The sequence below is a fragment of the Carassius carassius genome, chromosome 5 (genome assembly GCF_963082965.1).
Source record: "Carassius carassius chromosome 5, fCarCar2.1, whole genome shotgun sequence".
In the NCBI taxonomy this organism is placed as follows: Eukaryota; Metazoa; Chordata; class Actinopteri; order Cypriniformes; family Cyprinidae; genus Carassius; species Carassius carassius.
The window spans coordinates 3,360,999-3,380,899 of NC_081759.1; the positions used below are offsets into that span (position 1 = coordinate 3,360,999).

The 19,901-nt window shown below is 36.2% G+C and overlaps 1 protein-coding gene across 5 annotated transcripts in view; it reads left to right on the plus strand.

Moving 5' to 3' along the window:
• The window catches only part of LOC132140627 (paxillin-like), a 34,438-nt gene that overhangs the window by 2,950 nt on the left and 11,587 nt on the right, over nucleotides 1–19,901 (plus strand). Inside the window, exons 1-5 of one of the 5 annotated variants that reach the window (XM_059549459.1) lie at nucleotides 11,184–11,459; nucleotides 11,589–11,753; nucleotides 17,629–17,834; nucleotides 19,171–19,378; nucleotides 19,493–19,685. In XM_059549459.1, the coding sequence (XP_059405442.1) occupies nucleotides 11,267–11,459; nucleotides 11,589–11,753; nucleotides 17,629–17,834; nucleotides 19,171–19,378; nucleotides 19,493–19,685 (965 nt within the window). In that variant the 5' untranslated portion in view covers nucleotides 11,184–11,266. Of the gene's footprint in view, nucleotides 1–11,180; nucleotides 11,754–13,191; nucleotides 13,269–17,628; nucleotides 17,835–19,170; nucleotides 19,379–19,492; nucleotides 19,686–19,901 lie in introns of those variants that run through there. The other 4 variants (XM_059549461.1, XM_059549458.1, XM_059549462.1 and 1 more) reach the window with 4 other exon arrangements.

Consider the following 19,901-nt stretch of genomic DNA (forward strand, 5'->3'; position numbering starts at 1 on the left):
ATTCAGTGCTTTTTTCAAATTTTGAACCGTCACCATAGGCATTTAGGAATGGAGCAATGGAGTTTACTAATAGATCTGACAATCTCGGTGTAAAAAATCTCTTTCTAAACTCATTTTCCCCTTCCTGCAATTTGGTTCCAAATCTCAGGTGAAAATTGTCATTTGACCCACAAAATACGGAATTGTTCAGTAAATACTCATCCATGACATTTCATATTTTGGCTTTATTCTTCATGCATTTGCATCGCAATCTGATTCCAAAACCATTTCAAGTGGATCTCAGCACAAATATTCAGCAGCAATGGAGATCTGCAGATCTTACTTGTTGAGTTTAATTGCTTTTGTTTTCTGTGCTAACTGTGCACGATAAGACTAAGAGCGTGCATGAAGAAAGAAAGTAGTCTCCTGTTGACTTCAGTGCACTTTCACCTCATCTCATCAGGCCTGCATCGACTGTGTCCTAAATGGTACACAAACAGTGGTGTCTATCTCCTCTGCACTGGAGCGTAGATCGAGGCAGGTATGAGCAGGGTTTTTTTTTAGCCATGCCAGCGTCCTTTGCAGTGTGTTTATCCCTGAGACAGTTAATGTGACGTGCTTAAACAAACACATCTGTCTGTGTGCATCTGTTAGTGTAGAGAAGTCGGATTCATTGTAGCCAATCAGATTACACTACCGGTCAAATATTAGGAGTATTTATAATTGTTTTTTTTTTTTTTTTTTTTTTTTTTTTTTTAGTAGTCTTATATGATCAACAAGGCTGCATTTATTTGATTAAAATATGATTTTTATATTAAAATAATTTTGGTTTGAATATATTTTAAAATAGCATTTATTCAGCATCATTACTCCAGTCTTCAGTGTCACATGATCCTTCAGAAATCATTCTAATATCTTGATTTGCTGCTCAAGAAACACTTTTTATTACTATCAATGTTGACGAGTAATGATGCTGAAAATTCAGCTTTGATCAAAAGGTATACATTACATTTTAAAATATAGAAAACAGTTCTTTTAGGTTTTAAATGTGTTTCACAATATTACTGTTTTTACTCTATTTATGTTCTCAAATGTTTCAATGTTCTCAAACGCTGAATATGTATTTGTCCAGTAATCGGGTTTAAGAGTGAGCTGTCATTCGGTTTAAGTCCAAGCATGATGATAATAGTCTGTATGATCAAGGCCTGGATGTTTAACCTGGTCCACCCTTGTGTGCACAAGATGACATTTATCTAAATGATCTGGTGAGAATCAGAAAGGATTGTGTGTAATTAAGCATTCTTTTATGTCTGACCTAAACCATCTCAGACGCTCTGAGAGTTTGCCGATGTTTGTAGGGATAAACTGTGATATTCTGTTGTACATAATGTTTTGAGTTCAAAACACAATTTAACACGGTGTACGAGCACATTAGCACTCAATCGTTGAGTTTGCTGCATGCTTTAAGATGCAACACTGTGGTTTGAACATGTGTTGTATGTGAGTTAAAGAAAGCGTACCTCAAAAAAAGCATGTTCCTAATTTACTCACGCTTCAGTTTTATTTTTATCTGTGAAACACAAAATGAGATGTTCAGCAGAATGTCTAAGCATCTCATTTCCATATGATGAAAGTGCATGGGGATTTCTGAATTTGATTCTTTTTTTTTTTTTTTTGTTTCACACACACACACACACCAGCGATTTTTTTTTTTTTTTTGTGCTGTCAAATAGTTCATCCAATTTTTTTATTTAAATGTATATATTTATATAAATATTTAATATATAAAAAACATATATATATATATATATATATATATAAATAAAATATACATAGGCCTAATAAATATATACAGCACATGCACACATAATGTCAACAAAAATGTTTATCTTGGATTCAATTAACAGAACTGTGTTTATCTAACAGTTATGACTTTTCTCTCAAGGGTTGTGAGTTTTGCACAATTATGACTTTTTTCACAATTTATAACTTGCCATTTGAGTTTTATTTATAATTTGCAATTCTTAGAAAAAAGCATTAGAATTACTGTTACAAATACAGTCAATGTTTTAAAGCAGACTAATGTTAATCAGTTGGTTTGGATGAGACCGTATGAACTTCCCTTGGTGACTGTTAGTCACGTTGCAAATGCTCTCGCAACGGTTCCTTTTCTGGGAAAGAGCGTTTGGTTGTGATGTGTAAACACTGAGTGTTTGGTGAAACGCTTCAACTTGAACACACACACACTCATGCAGAATGTGATCATTGTATCTTCCTTGTATAGCTTTAGTCTGTGTTTTTGTGCTGTGACTTTATCAGAGCATCACCTATTTGCAAGGCATCCTATACAACACACAGCTGAACACTTTCTCACAGCTAAAAGCTTATCTTGTCTTGTCCTGAATACCACACACTGTGTTGTGATAAACAATAGGTTTTGTGTTTGAGATGCCATACTAGACAATTAATTGAGTTAAGTCTTTTTTCTCAATTTCTCATTAATTGATACATTTATTATTTTAAGTAATGTTGTAAGGCAAGACAGATTAATTAGGAAAAAATTATGTTAAACGTTCATTTTTTTTTCCCTCCAAAAAAAATCATTCTGATGGTGGATTGTAATCAAGAATTTCTTAATATGAAATTCAAATGATGTGACGATCACAGATTAGACTGTACAGAAATTGAAATCTACATGCTAATACACACTATACTTATAGTCACGCAATGCTGATGTTGTTAAAATTAATAATTTGAGAATAAAGTATAACAATAATAATAATTTGCAGGGTTTAATGTGATATGAGCTAATCAACCATTATTGTAGTGCTTTTCCTCAGTTGGTCAGAACAAAGCGTGGCAGACTTGTTACTTATTTGTTCAGATGACAATATATGGTGAAAATTCTTATTTGGGTCATATTCCAAGACATAGGCTAGAATCTGTGATAGTACAGTGAATTTCCCCAGCGGTGCGGTGACTGACAGCTACACATTCACCTCAAAACAGATTCATCCGCGCTGGATCACAAGCTACGCATGGAATATACTTCTGCAATGAACTGCAATTCCATGTTTTCAAATATAGATGGCGACAGAGAGAAAACTTACCGACTGCAGCTTTAAATATTGTATATATTTTCTCCTTTTAATATTCTCTCGCTCTCTCGCTCTCTCTCTCTCTCTCTCTCTCTCTCTCTCTCTCTCTCTCTCTCTCTCTCTCTATATATATATATATATATATATATATATATATATATATATATATATATATATATATATATATATATATATATATATATATATTCTTAAATATTATAAACCCGTTCATATTTATTTTTTCTTGTTAAAGGTTTATTTTTATGTTGTGTTGAACACATGCTGTATAGTTTGTGGCAATAGTATGCTCTAGTCTGTGCTAAATATAGTTGGAAATTCTTTCTTTATAGAACAAATATCGCCATTCCTGTTTTTTCCATGTAGTTGTTCTTTCCAGCTGAACAAGTGACTGCATTTCAATTTGTCATTTCAACCGGTTAAAAAGAAATGAAATGCATCTCATCACCATACAGCACAACCGACATGCAAATGTCAGATATCTCTGTTAACCTAGTTCGATAAATTGAACATGCCTCTGACGAGTCCTGCTGTCAGGATAATCACTGGGCTTCTCTGTAAACGCTTTCTGTGCCCAGGATTGGCTTTGCATTTTCACTGACTTTAAACTAAGTGATGCATTTGACATGACGTTCAGAGATGTTGTGCACGAGTCTAAACAGGCTGAAGCATCTGAGGAATTCCCAGCCACCTTTCTGCCCATCAGATAGAGAGACTGAGGGATGGGGAACGGCTGGATACAGGAATGTTAAGTAGAGACTTGCACATTTATTCTCCTGTTCCTTCTTTGTGCTTCTCTCATTGACAGTACAGTAGCTCTCAAGTCACATGTTTGTATGCCTGATGCCGAACGGATCTTGTCTGATCTGTAGGATAAGGGTTTGAATCCCAGGCATGTTGTGACCAAGACTGGGTAGCATGTGCTTAACCACTTAGAAGTTCTTTAAAGTTATTTCCTTGGATCCATAGGTTGCAGGCGGAGATCATTTTGGCATGATCTCTTATTGTTTCTGGAACAGTAACTACTTCACATGCTCTTTGACTTCCCATCTAATGAGTATTTGATTTTGTTTAGTTTATTAATATTTTATATCTTATTTTATTTATTTATATTTTGTTTTTTATTTTGTACTTTTTATTATGTTTAATTAAATTTTATTTTGTCTAATCTTTTCTTTTATATTTTGTATTTATTTTGTACTTTTATTTATATTTTGTATTTTATTTTTATTTTTTTAATTTGTACTTTTTTATTATTATATTATTTTGTCAGTCTTTTTCTTTTCTTCATATTTTGTATTTATTCTGTACTTATTATATTTTGTTATTTTGTCAGTCTTTTCTTTTATATTTCGATTTATTTCATGAGAGAAAATTAGAAATGTAAAAGAGAAAATTAAGAAAATGTTTAAGTCTCCATTAACCGACATTGCTTAAGAATTCCTTTTTAGGAGGCAAAATCCCGATCACAGTGGCCAGCAACACTTGAGTCATGTTTTTAGATAAGTCAGAAGAGCTGTGTTGTCGTCTGCAGATGTTCAGGGTGGATCTTTTGTTCTTCGGCTCAGAGTCACTCTCCGTCTGTGTGTGTTCACTTCCTCCGTATGACCACATACATTATGACTTCACATCTGTGTCTTCAGCTGCATTTCTCCATCATTGGTTTCTGGTTAATTTCAAGATCTTTTGACCACAAGTAACACAAATGTACCGCAGCCTCCAGCAGATTCTTCTCATGAGAAAGCTATAATTTTAGATTAACTCTGACTTCTACTGTAAGTGTCAGGTTATTAATGAGATGGTCTGCAAGTATAAATAGCAGTTTGATAATGATACTGGACTTGCTCTCTCTCTCTCTATCTCTCTCTCTCTCTCTCTGTCTGTGTGTTTGACTCAGAGCTGGTAATTGGTCCCACATGGCGTCTCTCTGACAATCATAATTAAATAACACACAGCCTTAAATATAGAGGAGCCAGAGGACACGGTCTCCACCGAGGGACAGCACTTTTCATGCTTTCACCCTCCTGAGGCAGCTTTTGAGGAATTAACAGGCCAGTGTTGAATGTTTGCTCAAACGGTGTATCTGAGTGTATATTTTTTTATTCTTAAGTATCTTAAGTATTCTTAAGTTATCAGCTGTTTATACAATGAATTGTTTAAAAAATATTGTATTTTCAAAATATTTTAACTTTATAGTCAATAAAATGCATCCTTTCTGAATAAAGCCATTTAAATTTATATATATATATATATATATATATATATATATATTAGGGGTGTAACAGTACGTGTATTCGTACCGGACGGTTTCGGTACAGGGCTTTCGGTACGGTGCACGTGTGTACCGAATGACCAAATGCAATATTTTGTGTACGGAACATAGGTACATTTTCGTGTTTCCAAACGAACATATTAAGTGTCGGAAGTCTCCGTGTTCAGCGCAAATCCCGCCCTGCAGCTGATTCTAAGGCCAACGACACACTGGCTGCATGGCGTGAGCATGGCGTTTCTGCTGCGTGTGCTGCAATATGCCAGTGTGTCACCGGCCTAAGGTCTTCAAAGGCATCACGCAAGTGTGAACATCACTACAACTAGGAAAAAAACGATTGTAACTCAAACGCAGCTCCCGTCAGTATTTAAACAGACCTTTGCTCTTAATTCCGATCGGTCCAACGCAATAATGAAATCTGAGCAGGTCTAAAAACTGAAACTGTTGATGCTGCACTTTACACTTTGGAAAAGTTATATATATTTTTTAAATATGAGCAGGCCTACAAGCTGGGATTGGTAATGCTGCACTGTAATCATAGTTATTTATTTATATTTTTCATTATATTTTATTATATGATATTGCTTTGAGACTGAGAGTATTTTATTTCTTATTCTTTTTTATTTTATATATATTTTATTAAAAAGTATTAAAAAAAGTGTAAACAAATTGTAAAAAAAAGTTTATAGTAATAAACAACCTGCAGTTTAATGTTTGCATTTCTTTCTCTTACTGTTCCGAAAATTAACCAAACCGTGACTTTAAAACCGAGGTACGTACCGAACCGTGACTTTAAAACCGAGGTACGTACCGAACCGTGATTTTTGCGTACCGTTCCACCTAGGGCTGGGCGATAAATCGATTTTATTGATTAACTCGAATTTGACGTTAAGGGCGATTTGTTTTTAATGAAAATCGGTTTTCTCTTTAACTTCCACCACCGGCTCTCCCCTTAGGTTTCCGTAGTTCAGAGTGGGCTCGCCCTCCCCCCGCTTTCCTTACAGCCGCACACAGACAACATGGCAGTTAACAGCGCAGAGCTCGTTCCAAAGAAAGGCACCGTTTCATCCGTTGTTTGGAATTGGTTTGCTTTTTTAGTGTCAGACACAGAACAAATAACGCCACATTGCAAAGTGTGTTTAAAAGCCGTTGCTATAAAAGGTAGCAGCGCAACAAATTTATTCCAGCATCTTAAACAGTAGGGATGGGTACCGAAACCCGGTATTAAACTGGCCCCGGGGCTAAATTATGAAAGACCGTAGTATCAGTAAGATCTGACGCTATCGGTTCTGCTTTCGGTACTGGAGGGAAAAAAAATTATGTACTATGTATTTTTCCTTAATAATGTTATCGTGCACATTTTATCTCACCAAACATTTCTAATGTGTGATCATATTAAGTCGTTTGTCTGTGAGATCTGCGAAATCTGTCATGCGCGCTGCGGAGGCCGTCTGTCAGTCACACACACACACACAACAAGAACGAGCGCGGCGCACACACACGAATAACAGAACGAAAACTCCCGCTAAATAATAAAGAGTGACGATGGCGAAAAGATTTGCTTAATGTTATCGTGCACATTTTATCTTAACAAACATTTCTAATTTGCGATATTATTAAGAAGTTTGTCTGTGAGATCTGCATAAGTATAAGTGTGGTTATACTTCACTAGCGTTAGGGTGACCAGATGAGATTATTCAAAGATCAACAGTCTGTCTAGTGTGCCACAAAAAACAACAACATTAAAATCATGAACTCAAATGTCAATGTAAAAAAAAGAAAAAAGAAAAAAACAATGACTGTTGTAACAGTGCGTAAATCAGACCTTTCTGTAATGCTAACGCTAATGAGTTTAAAGTTTTGTTAGCACTTTATGAATACCACTGTGACAAGTATGTATTTTTGTAATAGATCTAATTTTGTCATTTTGGTTACATTTATTTAACCAAAAGTTTTTTATCGAAGAGGGACACACAATTTTATTTTTTATTTATATTTTAATTTATTTTGAAGTGCATTGTGTCACTGTAAGTTATTAGAAAACTGATAAGCTACATTTTCACTGTTTACAATGGCAGTGCATGCCATCTCGTTTACAAGCATGTTTTGAGGCTTGTTTCCTGTTACACTTATGCACAAAGGGGAAATTTAGATTAAACTGCATAAGTGAAAATCAGAACAAAATAAAGAGTACATTTGTTTTGAGCAATTTCTTTGTCGGTTGTAGTTTGTTTTTAAATAGAAAAAAAAAATCGATTAAAATCGAAAATCGGGTTTGGTGTGAAAAAATCTGAGATTTTTTTTTTTAAGCCATATTGCCCAGCCCTAGTTACACCCCTAATAGATAGATAGATAGATAGATAGATAGATACATAGATAGATAGATAGATAGATAGATAGATAGATAGATAGATAGATAGATAATGTATTATTATTATTATTATCTCTAATTATTTACATTTATAAAATACATTTGATTGCTATGTATAATTATATGTACATAATTATATAAATGTCAAATTTTATTTTATTTAGAAATGTCAATAATAATAATTATTAGTAGTATTATCGTTAATATACATAATAACATATATGAACTACCATCCTAACATAATTATTTCTGTAATTATACTGTATAATATATATAATTTTATATAACATAAAAATAGATAAATATGCATACTCTATATAAAAATGGGTTCTACGTTTATGAATTAGTGATCAATTCTTATTCAATTCAGTCTTCTAATGTCAATTTAATCCACTGATTGTGAATAGAAGCATCAGTTTTTTATAAGCAGCTTCAACATTCTGCTTCGTGCCTGTTTTGGTGTTTTTGTGTGATTTATCCCTGTCAGTCACTTTGTTGCCTCACTATGTTTGATGTAAAAACAGATTGTGTCATTTCCTTGCTGTGTAATCACCATACTCGCCCTCGTTCTTGCAAGGTTGACATCTGTGTCACATGACAAGAACAGAATGTTTGAGAGTTTCGGGTTATTAATGTTTTACTCCCTCGGCTCTATCAGGTTTTACAGCGTGGGATGTATTTCATCGGCTCTCCGTGGCAGGTTTAGGACTGGAGGCTCTTATTTTAGCATGGGGATCTTGGGTCTCCCTCTTTGGCTCGACCACCCTGTGCTCTCAAACCTCTGAAGGTCAGGACTTCAGAGTCGGGAACTCTGTATTTCTCTCTCAGAAATGACCATCATCAAACTCTTTAGGTTTGATCTGTCTGTGCAGATTGAGTTTCCTGTAGTTAAGACTGGAGTGAGTTGTCTGAGAGTCATTTTTAGGGCCTGTTTTATCTCTTTGGGTGCATGAGGTGTTTCCTGCACTTCTACTCATTGACCAGAAGGGGACGTACAAGTAAACATGTGAAGGGAGATAGATGGATAATGAAATAGGCAATAATAACGAGCCCTTAAGGCAAAGAAATAGCAGTTCTTGGCACCCTAGACTCGTATTTCCAGCTTTGTGTATTCCCGCTCTGATTTAATGAGCTATGGCATATGAATTTGGTGGACTGTGTTATAAAATATTTCCGTTTTCTATTATTTTTTGCAATGCATAGTCACTGTTTTCCACTGATAATCCCAGTCCATTGAGTGATTCCTTCTCTTCTTACCACCGTTTGAATGTTTTAAATGTGAAACAAGAGTTATAGGTGTTCATGTCAGAGGAGCTTGTGTCAGGCTGAAGTTATGCTGCAGTTATATTTGCATTGGCAGTGCCTTTCAGTGTAACTTGCCAAAATATAAGTTACTCAATACAAATTTCTCAAATAAAACAAACTATCCTCTCTGGGACGTGGTCTTTTTTTAGATTAGGTATGATAGAAAAACCTATTATGGTGTAATTGTTTGTAATCGTGATGAAATATTAAATGTAATTTCATGTTTTTCAGTTACAACAATATAGAGATGGGTGATACCACAAAAGTCTTATTTCACGATACGAGTAATTTTATGTCATTGTAACAGTAAAAGATATTTTGTTGGTGTTTTGTTTTACTGTTAGTAAAAAAAATAACAACAAAGATTGAAATAACAAACTGTGTAATGTACAGTTTTAGAAAGATGCACATCCCTGCTGAAAAAAACCGCTGCTCACCAGCTTAGGCTCTTCCAGCAAGGATGAAGAAAGATACAGTGCTTAATTTTTTTCATGTGCAGTTGGACTATTTAACAGTAGTGATGTAGAAATACTACAGAATTTTTTTCTTTATCGCTTTTAAGTGCTGTGCTGTATGTGTGGATATATATACCGTAATACAGAAAAATTTCTTTTAATAGATGCAGGATTTTTATCATCCTACCTTAAAGCCCTACATCATCATAATGTTGTCAAAAGTAAAACTCAAGTTGTTTGGTTAACAAGCTCGCTTGGTAATAGCGTAGAGCTAAGTGGTTAAAGAAGTCATAAAATGCTTTTTTAGATCTTTATATTATATTTCTGGAGGTTAGCTTATGGCGTTTTTTGCATCAGAAAGATTACGTTTATAGAGATAATAGAGATAATTTTCCATCCTTATTTTGACTCTGTCACAAATGCGTCATTTCAAGGGACATTACATCTTTTTCTCTACAGCATGCATGTGTTTCGATGCTCGAGATGGTAAGAGCCGTAAATGTTTGTACCCGAGTCTCAAACTAAAATGTACCAATGCAAGCACAACCATTGCTTCTAAGGACAAAATACAAGATGTGTAGAAAAACTGACTGCATGTTAATTTTATTTTTTTATTATTATTTTTTTTTAAATGAGACAATCAGAAGGATCGGAACATTTTAGGCTGTGCCCACCAAAGTATTTTTTACCTGGCATACCATATTTTTTTGCAATGCATTTTTAAAACAGCAGGGTTGTGATGAGTCGTGAGCATTTATTTGATGCTGAGCGCTGTGTGTTCATCATTTTTTGTTGAAGAATGTCCAACTTTGGGTGGGTAAAACGCAGAGCTCAACACTGTCAGTTTTTGGTCAACTAACCAATCACAGTGGAGGAGGGGCGGGACTAAAACTACACCGACCAACCGTCACACCCTGCTTGAATTACGACCGAACAACAATGGAGAATTGAATATTGCTTGTCTCCAAATAATTCTTTCTTAACCAGATGGAATTCCTGGACTAACACGATATTATTGAAAATTATGTTTGGAGAAATGATATCAAATCGTCTCAACTGAAAAGAAGCGCTCTCAAGCGTTCACAGCTAGGCGTTTTCTGCAGAGTAACATGAACCTATTCTCATATTCTAGTAGTTGGAAGCATAGCTAACAATTCTATAAACTATTTATTTTTGTTAAAGTTATGACAATGGTTTGAAAGTTGAATTTTTAAACTGTCGCATTCCATTTATTTCTTGCATTTTCTTTACTTGGTCTTAAAAACTAAACTTTTTTTAAAACCTGCAGAAACCTTGATGACCGGCCCTTATTGACCTGATTTATACACATGATAACTGATTTGAAGTGGACTGTCCCTCTTCTGAAGCCGAGCAGAGCTCGTCTGATGGGTTTTCAGTGATAAACGATGTTTAAATAAGTGGCATCCTGTATAGTCTTTCAAAGGAATAATGGTCCTCTGTTCGCTCTTCCAGGATTTTCAGAATAACTTTCTTCCTAGATAATGTCTGGGAATGTTTAACCCTGTAGTGTTTTTTGTAGACCCTAAAACGTGGTCATATATGGGTTTGCGTAGTGTCCATATTTTATGTAAGTAAATCCCCCTGAGAGAAAGCGTTATCTAGCGAGCTGCCGGCTGTATACATAAACGAGCCCAATGGAATGTTTTGAATGCTTTGGAACGGGAACGACCCTTCCTTTCCTCATCCCACTCCAGACTTTTCCGGATCCTGTGCTCGATTCCTTCGGGTGCGGTTCCTTTTTTGTTCCTCGATGGACGGAGAAACTTCATCAGCTTTAGCTGTTGAGGAGATTGACAAGGATTTTTGGGAATTCGACATGCAGGATTTCACACCAGAAGCGGGACGGGCCAAAGAGCCAAACCTTGATGCCGATATGTCGGCTTCGCCAGAGAAGACGTCACCAGATTTAACCGATTTCGTACCTCTGTCAGTTTCGGTAGCAGGTGCTGTGGATGATATGTTAGATTTACAGGCGATTTCTGAATCTGTTTTAGTTTTGGCTTTAGGAATGGATTCAGTGACTCCATCTGTACAAGTGTCCTCATTAACATCTGCTCCTGACCCACATCCAGCCCCAGATTCAGCTGCGTTTAAGGCGACAGACACACACGCCGCTCTGGGAACTGAAAAAGCACATGCTGGAGAGTCTTTGACAGGTTCTGTTGTTCAGCCGACCAGCACAACTGATCCAGACGGGACATACATGATCCCCGACCCGGAGTGGGTGATGGGGGGAGGTAGGATTGGCTCTTATTGTCTTGGAGTTAGGTTAATGCGTGTATTTTACTTCCCAGAATCTTTGTTTGCAGATATGGCTGATTGGTCTGTGGGCTTTCATTTTGATACGGTCGTTTTTGAGGTTTTGCTCCTTTGTGATGAGGATCAGAATCAGAATTCGCTTTATTCGCCAAGTGTGTGCAAACACGCAAGAAGTTACAGACAACTGACTGTTAAAAAGAAAACAAAAACAATAATTATATGATTTTTGTCACACCAAACAAAGTTAAACTGTTTCAATTTTTGCTTAGTTCATTAGTGGCATGATCATGTACCGTTGATAGAAAAAAAGGAAGAATATATACAGTTATGCTTTCATTTTCTATTTATAGTTTTTGTTACTCCTGTACAGCAGTAACTTGTGGCCTAATTTGGCAGCAGACAAAGACAAAGGGGTTTTTGAAGCTTTTATTCTTATATTAAGATGTTTATCAGAAAATAATACCATAGTCCCCACAGTCATAAAAACTTGGAAAAATTAGGGCATTTAAGAATTTTGATTTCCAACCATGCATAGTTATGTTTCCGTGACTAGAAATTGTTGCTAATCCAGTAATCCTATATTTTTTTTGCTTAAAATAAGTGATAAAAATGAAACCAAAAATGAAAATTCCATCACAATTCATTCACCGTCAAGTTGTTCTTATGAATTTCTTTCTCTTGCTGAACACACACACACAAAAACATATTTTGAAGAATGTAACCAAACAGTTCTTGGTCTCCACCGACTTTCATAGCATCGTAAAGTGAACTGTTTGGTTACCCAAATTCTTCAAAATACCCTCTTTTATATTTAACGGAAGAAAGAAGCTGTTTTAGATCAACTTGAGGGTGAGTAAATGATGACAGTATTTTTTTGTTTTGTTTTTTAAATATAGTGTGTGGGAGAGTGATTGCAAAAATCAATGTAATGGATGTACATAGAGAAACAGCAGAAAGGACAGAAGAAAGAGTGAGAGAGAAATATGGGTTAATGTTTCCTTTGCCACTCCCTCATCAGGCCAAGTGCTGAACAAAGTCAAGATATGATCTGATTCATGTCTCAGTCTTGCAGTCCTTGCTGTTGTAATAACAGTCACATTTATTTGCAGACGACATAATAATGAACCTAAAGTATTTCTGACTTTCTCTGGCTTGACGCGTTTAGTGACCTGCACACAGCTGCAGGCAGGTTATATACCGCAGCATTTTTAGTATCTGGAATGTGAAGGGGAAGTTACAGTTAGCACCTGTCGAATAACAGAAGCCCGACTCCACAGTCCCTGCTACTGAACGATACTTGTCCTGTCTCGAAGTGCTTCATTTTCCCTGTCCTCTCTCTTCTCCTCTTCTGTCTAGATCGTTCTTTCTCTCTTTGATATTCCATCCTCATCCTGTTTTTCCCACTCTTTGTCGTAGCTCCTCCTGTCTGAGATAAAGTGCGAAGGTAAAGACCGCGAGCTCAGCAGGGCGTTTCTATCTGTTCTGCTCACAGTGTAAGTAACCAGCTTCACTCTGTTCCTGTTATTTGTCTTTAACTGGTTGTTTCTTCTTTGGGATTGTGGCCTTCATGTGTTTGTGGCTGTTATGGTGATTTTGTTGGTGATCAACACGTTGTTTGTTGAGTTGGATGATTTTGTTGCACTCGTCTTGTGTGAGATTGTGTAACACGTATGGTAGCAGATAAACCTAACACCTAACGTCTAGATTATCATTATCTCTATACTGGACATGATTGGTGTGTTAAAGCATCAAAAATGACCGTCAAATCAAATCCCAAACACTGACAACCGATGCTTCATTTGACAGACACCTTATGTGCTGCATGGAAACTCTACAGTAACTACTTTTTCACATTTGTCTGAAATATTTTTAATGCAAGTTCTATGTATATATATATATATATAATGTATATATCTATGTGAATTAATTGCTCTTGTTTTTGTTATATATTTATAAACCAATTTGTTCTGATTTTTGTGTCATGTATTTCTGAATTAATTATTATTATTAATTATTAATTTTGTATATTATTCACTTCCTCTGAATTTGATGAATTATTTCTCAATTTATTTTTAAATAAATTGATAAGTTATGGTCTATATATGGTCTATATATATTACGGATTTATATATATTTTTGGACTGATTTACTCTGGATTTTATGATGCATATATTTCTGAATTTATTTGCATACTTTACATTATGCATTATATATTTAGTAATAATAATATGAAAGGATTCTGATGATAAATTTACGGATTTATTGTGTGTTATACTGTATTAATTAATTAGTATTCTCTGGATTTTACGAGTTATATGTTTGAAAAGTAATTTGGGTTGACATGCATTTTATATTTATGGATTAATATGGATTAATTTATAAATTCCTCTGAATTGTATTAGCTATAAATTAATATTCTTAGATTTTTATTTTTATTGTCAGACCATGTTTCTTTCTCACTGATATAAGTTAGGGGTGTGCACGGATAGTCGAACATTCGAATATATATAAAAATTATATTCGAATTTCACAAAAAAAAGAAAAAAAAAGTTCACAATAAAACCTAATTTGGTCACTTTCTTTGATTCTCCACGGCATATTTGAAGATGTATGCAAGCAAAAAATAATTCATGAATAAATAAGGGACCGTTCACATATCGCGCCTAAAAACGCGTGGAAAACGCTAGGCGCGCCGCTTTCTCCTTCTTTCCAAAGCGCTCAGCAGAAGCGCTCCTGAGGTGTCTGCCGTTGCTAAGCAACAATGACGCGCTCTCTCCATGAAGACGCAGAAATTTCAGCAAAGGATAAATGGATTTGCAGCACAAAAAATCGCTTTCAGTAGCTCTGCTCCTAAATTTATTTCAAAATGGCAATCCATATACAGCTATGATCAGCTGTTCCTTCATCTTGGCTGAGCTTTCAACGTTGTTACGGGAAAGGATGAAGCTGAATGGTTAGTTCTTGTCACATGACCTGCGGTGCGCTTGCGGCATTCTGAAAAGTTGAGATGTTTTTAACTCGATGCAGTGCGGACGCGCCTGGAAAAAACGGGCGCGTCGCACCACATGCATATCGCGACCGGGTCGCTTCCATTATGAGCGCGCATACCACGCGTCAACATTGGAAATAACGAACTTGAGCGCGCAAAAGACGCGATATGGCCCCTAAGAACTGCGGTCTTCTACAGTACTTCAGATATGCCGTGGAGAATCACAGAAAGTGACCGAATTCAAGAACATTGTTGCGGCATCTCTCAAGCAACGAATAAACACCAGCAACTTGGAGAATGCAGTGAAAACTCCTCTTCTCACGTCTGCCCTAGACCCTCGGCACAAACATCTCAGGTTTCTCGATGAAAACATGAGAAGTAAGAAAAAAAAACTTTTTTGAACATTATTCGCTTAGCACACCGTTATTTGTGAGTCCTGACAACGTCTGTGCCGTCAGAGCGCGTTTTCGCTGCGGCCGGCGATTGTTAACAGACTATGGAGCCAAATTTCCCCCAATCATGTTTACATGCCTGTGTTTCTAAACAAGTACATGTAAAACAATAGAAAAAAAGCAAAAAAGATTTGCTGACAGTTTAAAAGTTTCAAAGTTAAGTGTAGGCTACGTTCAACAATAGCCTAATTGCTGCAGGCTGCTTTACATTTTTTCTTTGTTCACTTTTTTTTTTTCTTTTTTTTTCTTTATTTATTTTTTGCTTTTAATCTGTGCTTTTGTTTGTTTGCACGCATTGTTAAAGGTTTTCAGCTACAAAACACAATGTGTAATGTTCAAGCTTATTGTGTGTAAGCTTGTTCAAAATGACGGAAACAATAAATGGTACTGAAAAATAACGTCTGTCTCATTAAACAATTTAAATAAACCAATATTCGAATATTCGTTTTTTGTGAGCTCAAATATTCGAATGTGATATATATTAGGGATGGGCGTTTTCCGCAAATATCACATTTGAATATTTGAGCTCACAAAAAAACAAATATTCGAATATTCGTTTATTTAAATTAGGTTTAATGAGACAAACGTTATTTTTCAGCAACATTATTTGTTTCCGTCATTTTGAACAAGCTTACAATAAGCTTGAACATTACACATAGTGTTTTGTAGCTGAAAACCTTTAACAATGCGTGCAAACAAACAGAAGTACAGATTAAAAAAAAAAAGTGAACAAAGAAAAAAACGTAAATAAAGCAGCCTGCAGCAATTAGGCTATTGTACAGAACGTAGCTTACACTTAACTTTGAAACTTTTAAAATGTCAGCAAATCTTTTTTTCTTTTTTATTCTATTGTTTTACATGTTCTTGTTAAGAAACACAGGCATGTAAACATGATCGGGGGAAAGTCAGCTCCTTAGTCTGGATATATAAGGCCGGCCGCGGAGAAAACGCGCTCTGACGGCACAGACGTTGTCGGGACTCACAAATAACGGTGTGCTAAGTGAATAGGTTTTGTGAAGCGCTTCGTGTTTTCGTTTCACCACTGAATTGGATCCTCATCTGGTGGAATACATGGCTCCAGCAAGAACTGTTCCAACTCGTCCCGGCTGGACTCTCTGTAATCATCGCTGAAGAACTGGCTCAGCCTTTTCCGATGAGTGGGCATTAGGGTGACCAGACATCCCAAAAAATTCGGGACAGTCCCGAAATCTAGTTGTCCCGAATCCCGAATCTGGCCCTAATTGTCCTGAAAATTATACTAAAGCAAAATCTTGAGTAGATATTTTCTGATGAACATTAAAAAACTGTCTGCGGAGGTTAAGTCGTCCTGCAACCAGCCCCCGCCGGCTGCTCTTTGGCTGCAGCAACTTTTCTCTAAAAAAAGTTTTAAAAAAATACCATAGGCGTGTTTTAATGTTGTTTTTTTGTGGCAGACTAACGAAGTCTAATATCATAAGCCCCCCATCCCGTCACCCAAGACCGCAGACACCCCCCGCAGTTCTTATTCATTCATTTTTTGCTTGCATACATCTTCAAATATGCCGTGGAGAATCACAGAAAGTTACCGAATTAGGTTTTATTGTGGATTTTTTTTTTTATGGCAAGCAAAAATATAGCGAAATTCGAATATCATTTTAATTTATCGAATAATTAGAGCAGAACGAATATTCGAATGTTCAACTCTCCGTGCACACCCCTAAAAAAAAATATATATATATATATATATATATAATTTTTTTTTTTTTTTATTCTAAACATATGCACACATTATATCTAAAATTATTTTGCTATTCTGCAATAACTCATACAAAGTCCTTTTTTTATATCGATCAGTTTTAGAATTTCATTAGTATTATTATTTATGGTATCGTGGCTCACTGGTTCAGTCTGACAAATATATTTAGGTGACACTTCACACGCTTCCACAATCCAGAACCTCGAGCTGTCATGCTGCAATGTGACCTCAATCACTTCCTGTGTAGACACGGCGTGACACGCTCAGTAACAAAGATGATGATGCAACCGAGATCTGAAGGTGCCTTATCATGGTAGTTATTGCTAAATGAAGAACCTGAACCAGAGATGTGTTGACAGTCACTTACAAGCTTTCCTAGTATTGTGTGGATTGTGTAAGTGCTTTCTGTTCTATTCCTGCACTTGTGGCCTTTGAATATTGATTTTATGTGTGCATTAAGAGGTGTGTCCATTAATGCACATGCATTTTGCGCTTTACGCCCTGCTGAATCTTTCCCTGTAGGCATGCTGTTTCAAAGCAGTCTTTACATGTGAGGTTGTCGCTCTCACCACACCGCCGCAGTGATTTCACCATCCTGATCATGTGATTCATGGCGTTAAAAAACCAACCAACCCTGAGAAACAAACCAAGATTTCAATTGTTCGGTTTTTTTACAGATGCTCTTCTCGCGGATTTGGAGTCCACAGCCTCCCACATTTCCAAACAAGCTGTTTTTCTGCCACAAGAGACACCATATTCCTACCCCACAGGAAGTGACTCATATCAGGACGTGTCCTCCCCACCTCGAGTAGCCTCTCCTCCTGCTCAAACACTGAATGGATCTTGGGTAGAAAAGCCAGAATCGAAGCACTCATCAACCCAGGTAAAAGGCACCATTACTTCCTGTAGGGTTTCTTTATTCCCCAGAACTGTCTGCTGGTCTTTATACAAGTCTGCTCGGTTATCCTTTAACCTTGTGACAAATACCAGAAGCTGGCCTGTTCCACTTTCTGTTGTGCCCTCAAGCAAAACACTTTATCTCCAGTTGCTCCAGGGACTTTAAGTAGGTTCAGCATATTCAAGGTTTCTCAAATGGGGCCATATTATACATGTAGCATCTAAATTCACTTACAATGTAAAAAAACTGTAAATAAAAACAGTTATAAGTTAGTTTTTCACAACCATCTTCCACTCTTTCAGTGATGGAGGGAATGAATCTGACTGTTTTTGCGGCTGCACATTTACGATGGTTCGATTAGGTGCTCTGAGGAAGGCTGTGTGAAGCCGTAATGCACTGGCCAACCGTTTTATAATTAAATAGCCCAGATTATTATATGCTTTTCAACTTTTCGATATGTGACTGCTTTGGAGTAGTATATTGTTCAATTTGATTTGAATTATGTCTGTACTAATTAACACATTATATATATTAACACAATATATATATATATATATATATATATATTAGGTGGTCATATTTTATTGTGTTCATTGTTTAATTTCTTTAAATATTCTGTGAAATCAGGTGTTTTTGATAGCTGTCACACTGAATACATTTGGATGTTTAAATCTATATTTTTGGCTCTGTTGGATTATATATAGAGTCCACATCAAAATACAGGAATTATTTAAAGGCATAGTTCACCCCAAAATCAATGTTCTGCCATTATATATCAGTCCCACCAGGATTTCACTTTTGGTGACTTTTTGCAATCAACATGAGTTTTGTGGAACATTTGCTGTTATTTCTATTATTATGATACCATATTTGCCATATTACATGTGACTCTAGATGCACAATAGTCATGCATGACGGGGAAAAAATTTATGCATGTTTCTTTATCAGACTAACATGTAGAAGTAGTACTGTGCTGTAGTGTAGCAATTATTTTCTGGTTAAATGGCATATAATGCAGTATGGTAAAAAAGTACATTGTGTTTCATGTTCCAATGATGGAGTGATATTTTGATCTTCATGCAAAAAAAAAAAAAAAACCTCAAACATTCACATTTTTGATGATTATGTTTTTGTCATAGCACACAAGAGGTGGAACTTTCATCCGACCCTTGTTACACAAGGTTAAAAAAAAAAAACAACATTTAATATTTAAGAGACCCCAGATGTACAGAAAGTTTTTTTTACCCATTTTGGCCATTTGGCCTGCTCTTGTCAAAGTGCTTAGTAAAACTAAAGCAACTTAATTTTTTCTTTCCTCAAGTCTTTCAGCTCAGCTCCCAAAACCGCCAGTCCCCGTGTCTCACAGTCTGAAGACGAGCACGTCTATAGTTTCCCTAACAAGCAGAAGACTACTGACTCCCCCACCGCCATCATGAGCTCATCACTGGGCAGTAACCTGTCAGAGCTGGACCGTCTGCTGCTGGAGCTCAACGCCGTACAGCACAGCACACCTGCCTTCCCTACTGAAGGTGAGCGCTTCAAACCTCAGGGTTAATGGCCTGTTAAAGCTCTACCAATATCACGTGCACATTTTTGACAGTATATCAAATCCAATAGATGTTTTTCCATTTGGTGTTTCACAGAGACCTACCCACCCAAACCAGCCAGCAACGCCCAGCGCTATGTCCCAGAAAACGGCGTCTCATCAGTAGTGAAAGCACCTCCTCCTATGATCGAGAAACCCAAACGCGGTGCACCCGGACGGGGGATAGAAGTTGTCAGACCCAGTATGGAGAGCATGCTTAATGATTTGGAGAGCTCCGTGCCGGCCCCTGCGTAAGCTTGCACACTACTGAAAATATTTATTTATTTTTGATAATTAAGATTTTTTTTCTTCATGTTTTTAAAAAGAAGTCTAGTTTTGCTCACCAATGCTGCATTTATTTGATTAAAAATCTATAAAAAAAATTGTAATATTGTTACCATTTAAAAAGTTTTCTGTTTTCTATCTAAAATATAGTTTATTCCTGTGCTGCAAAGGTGAATTTTCAG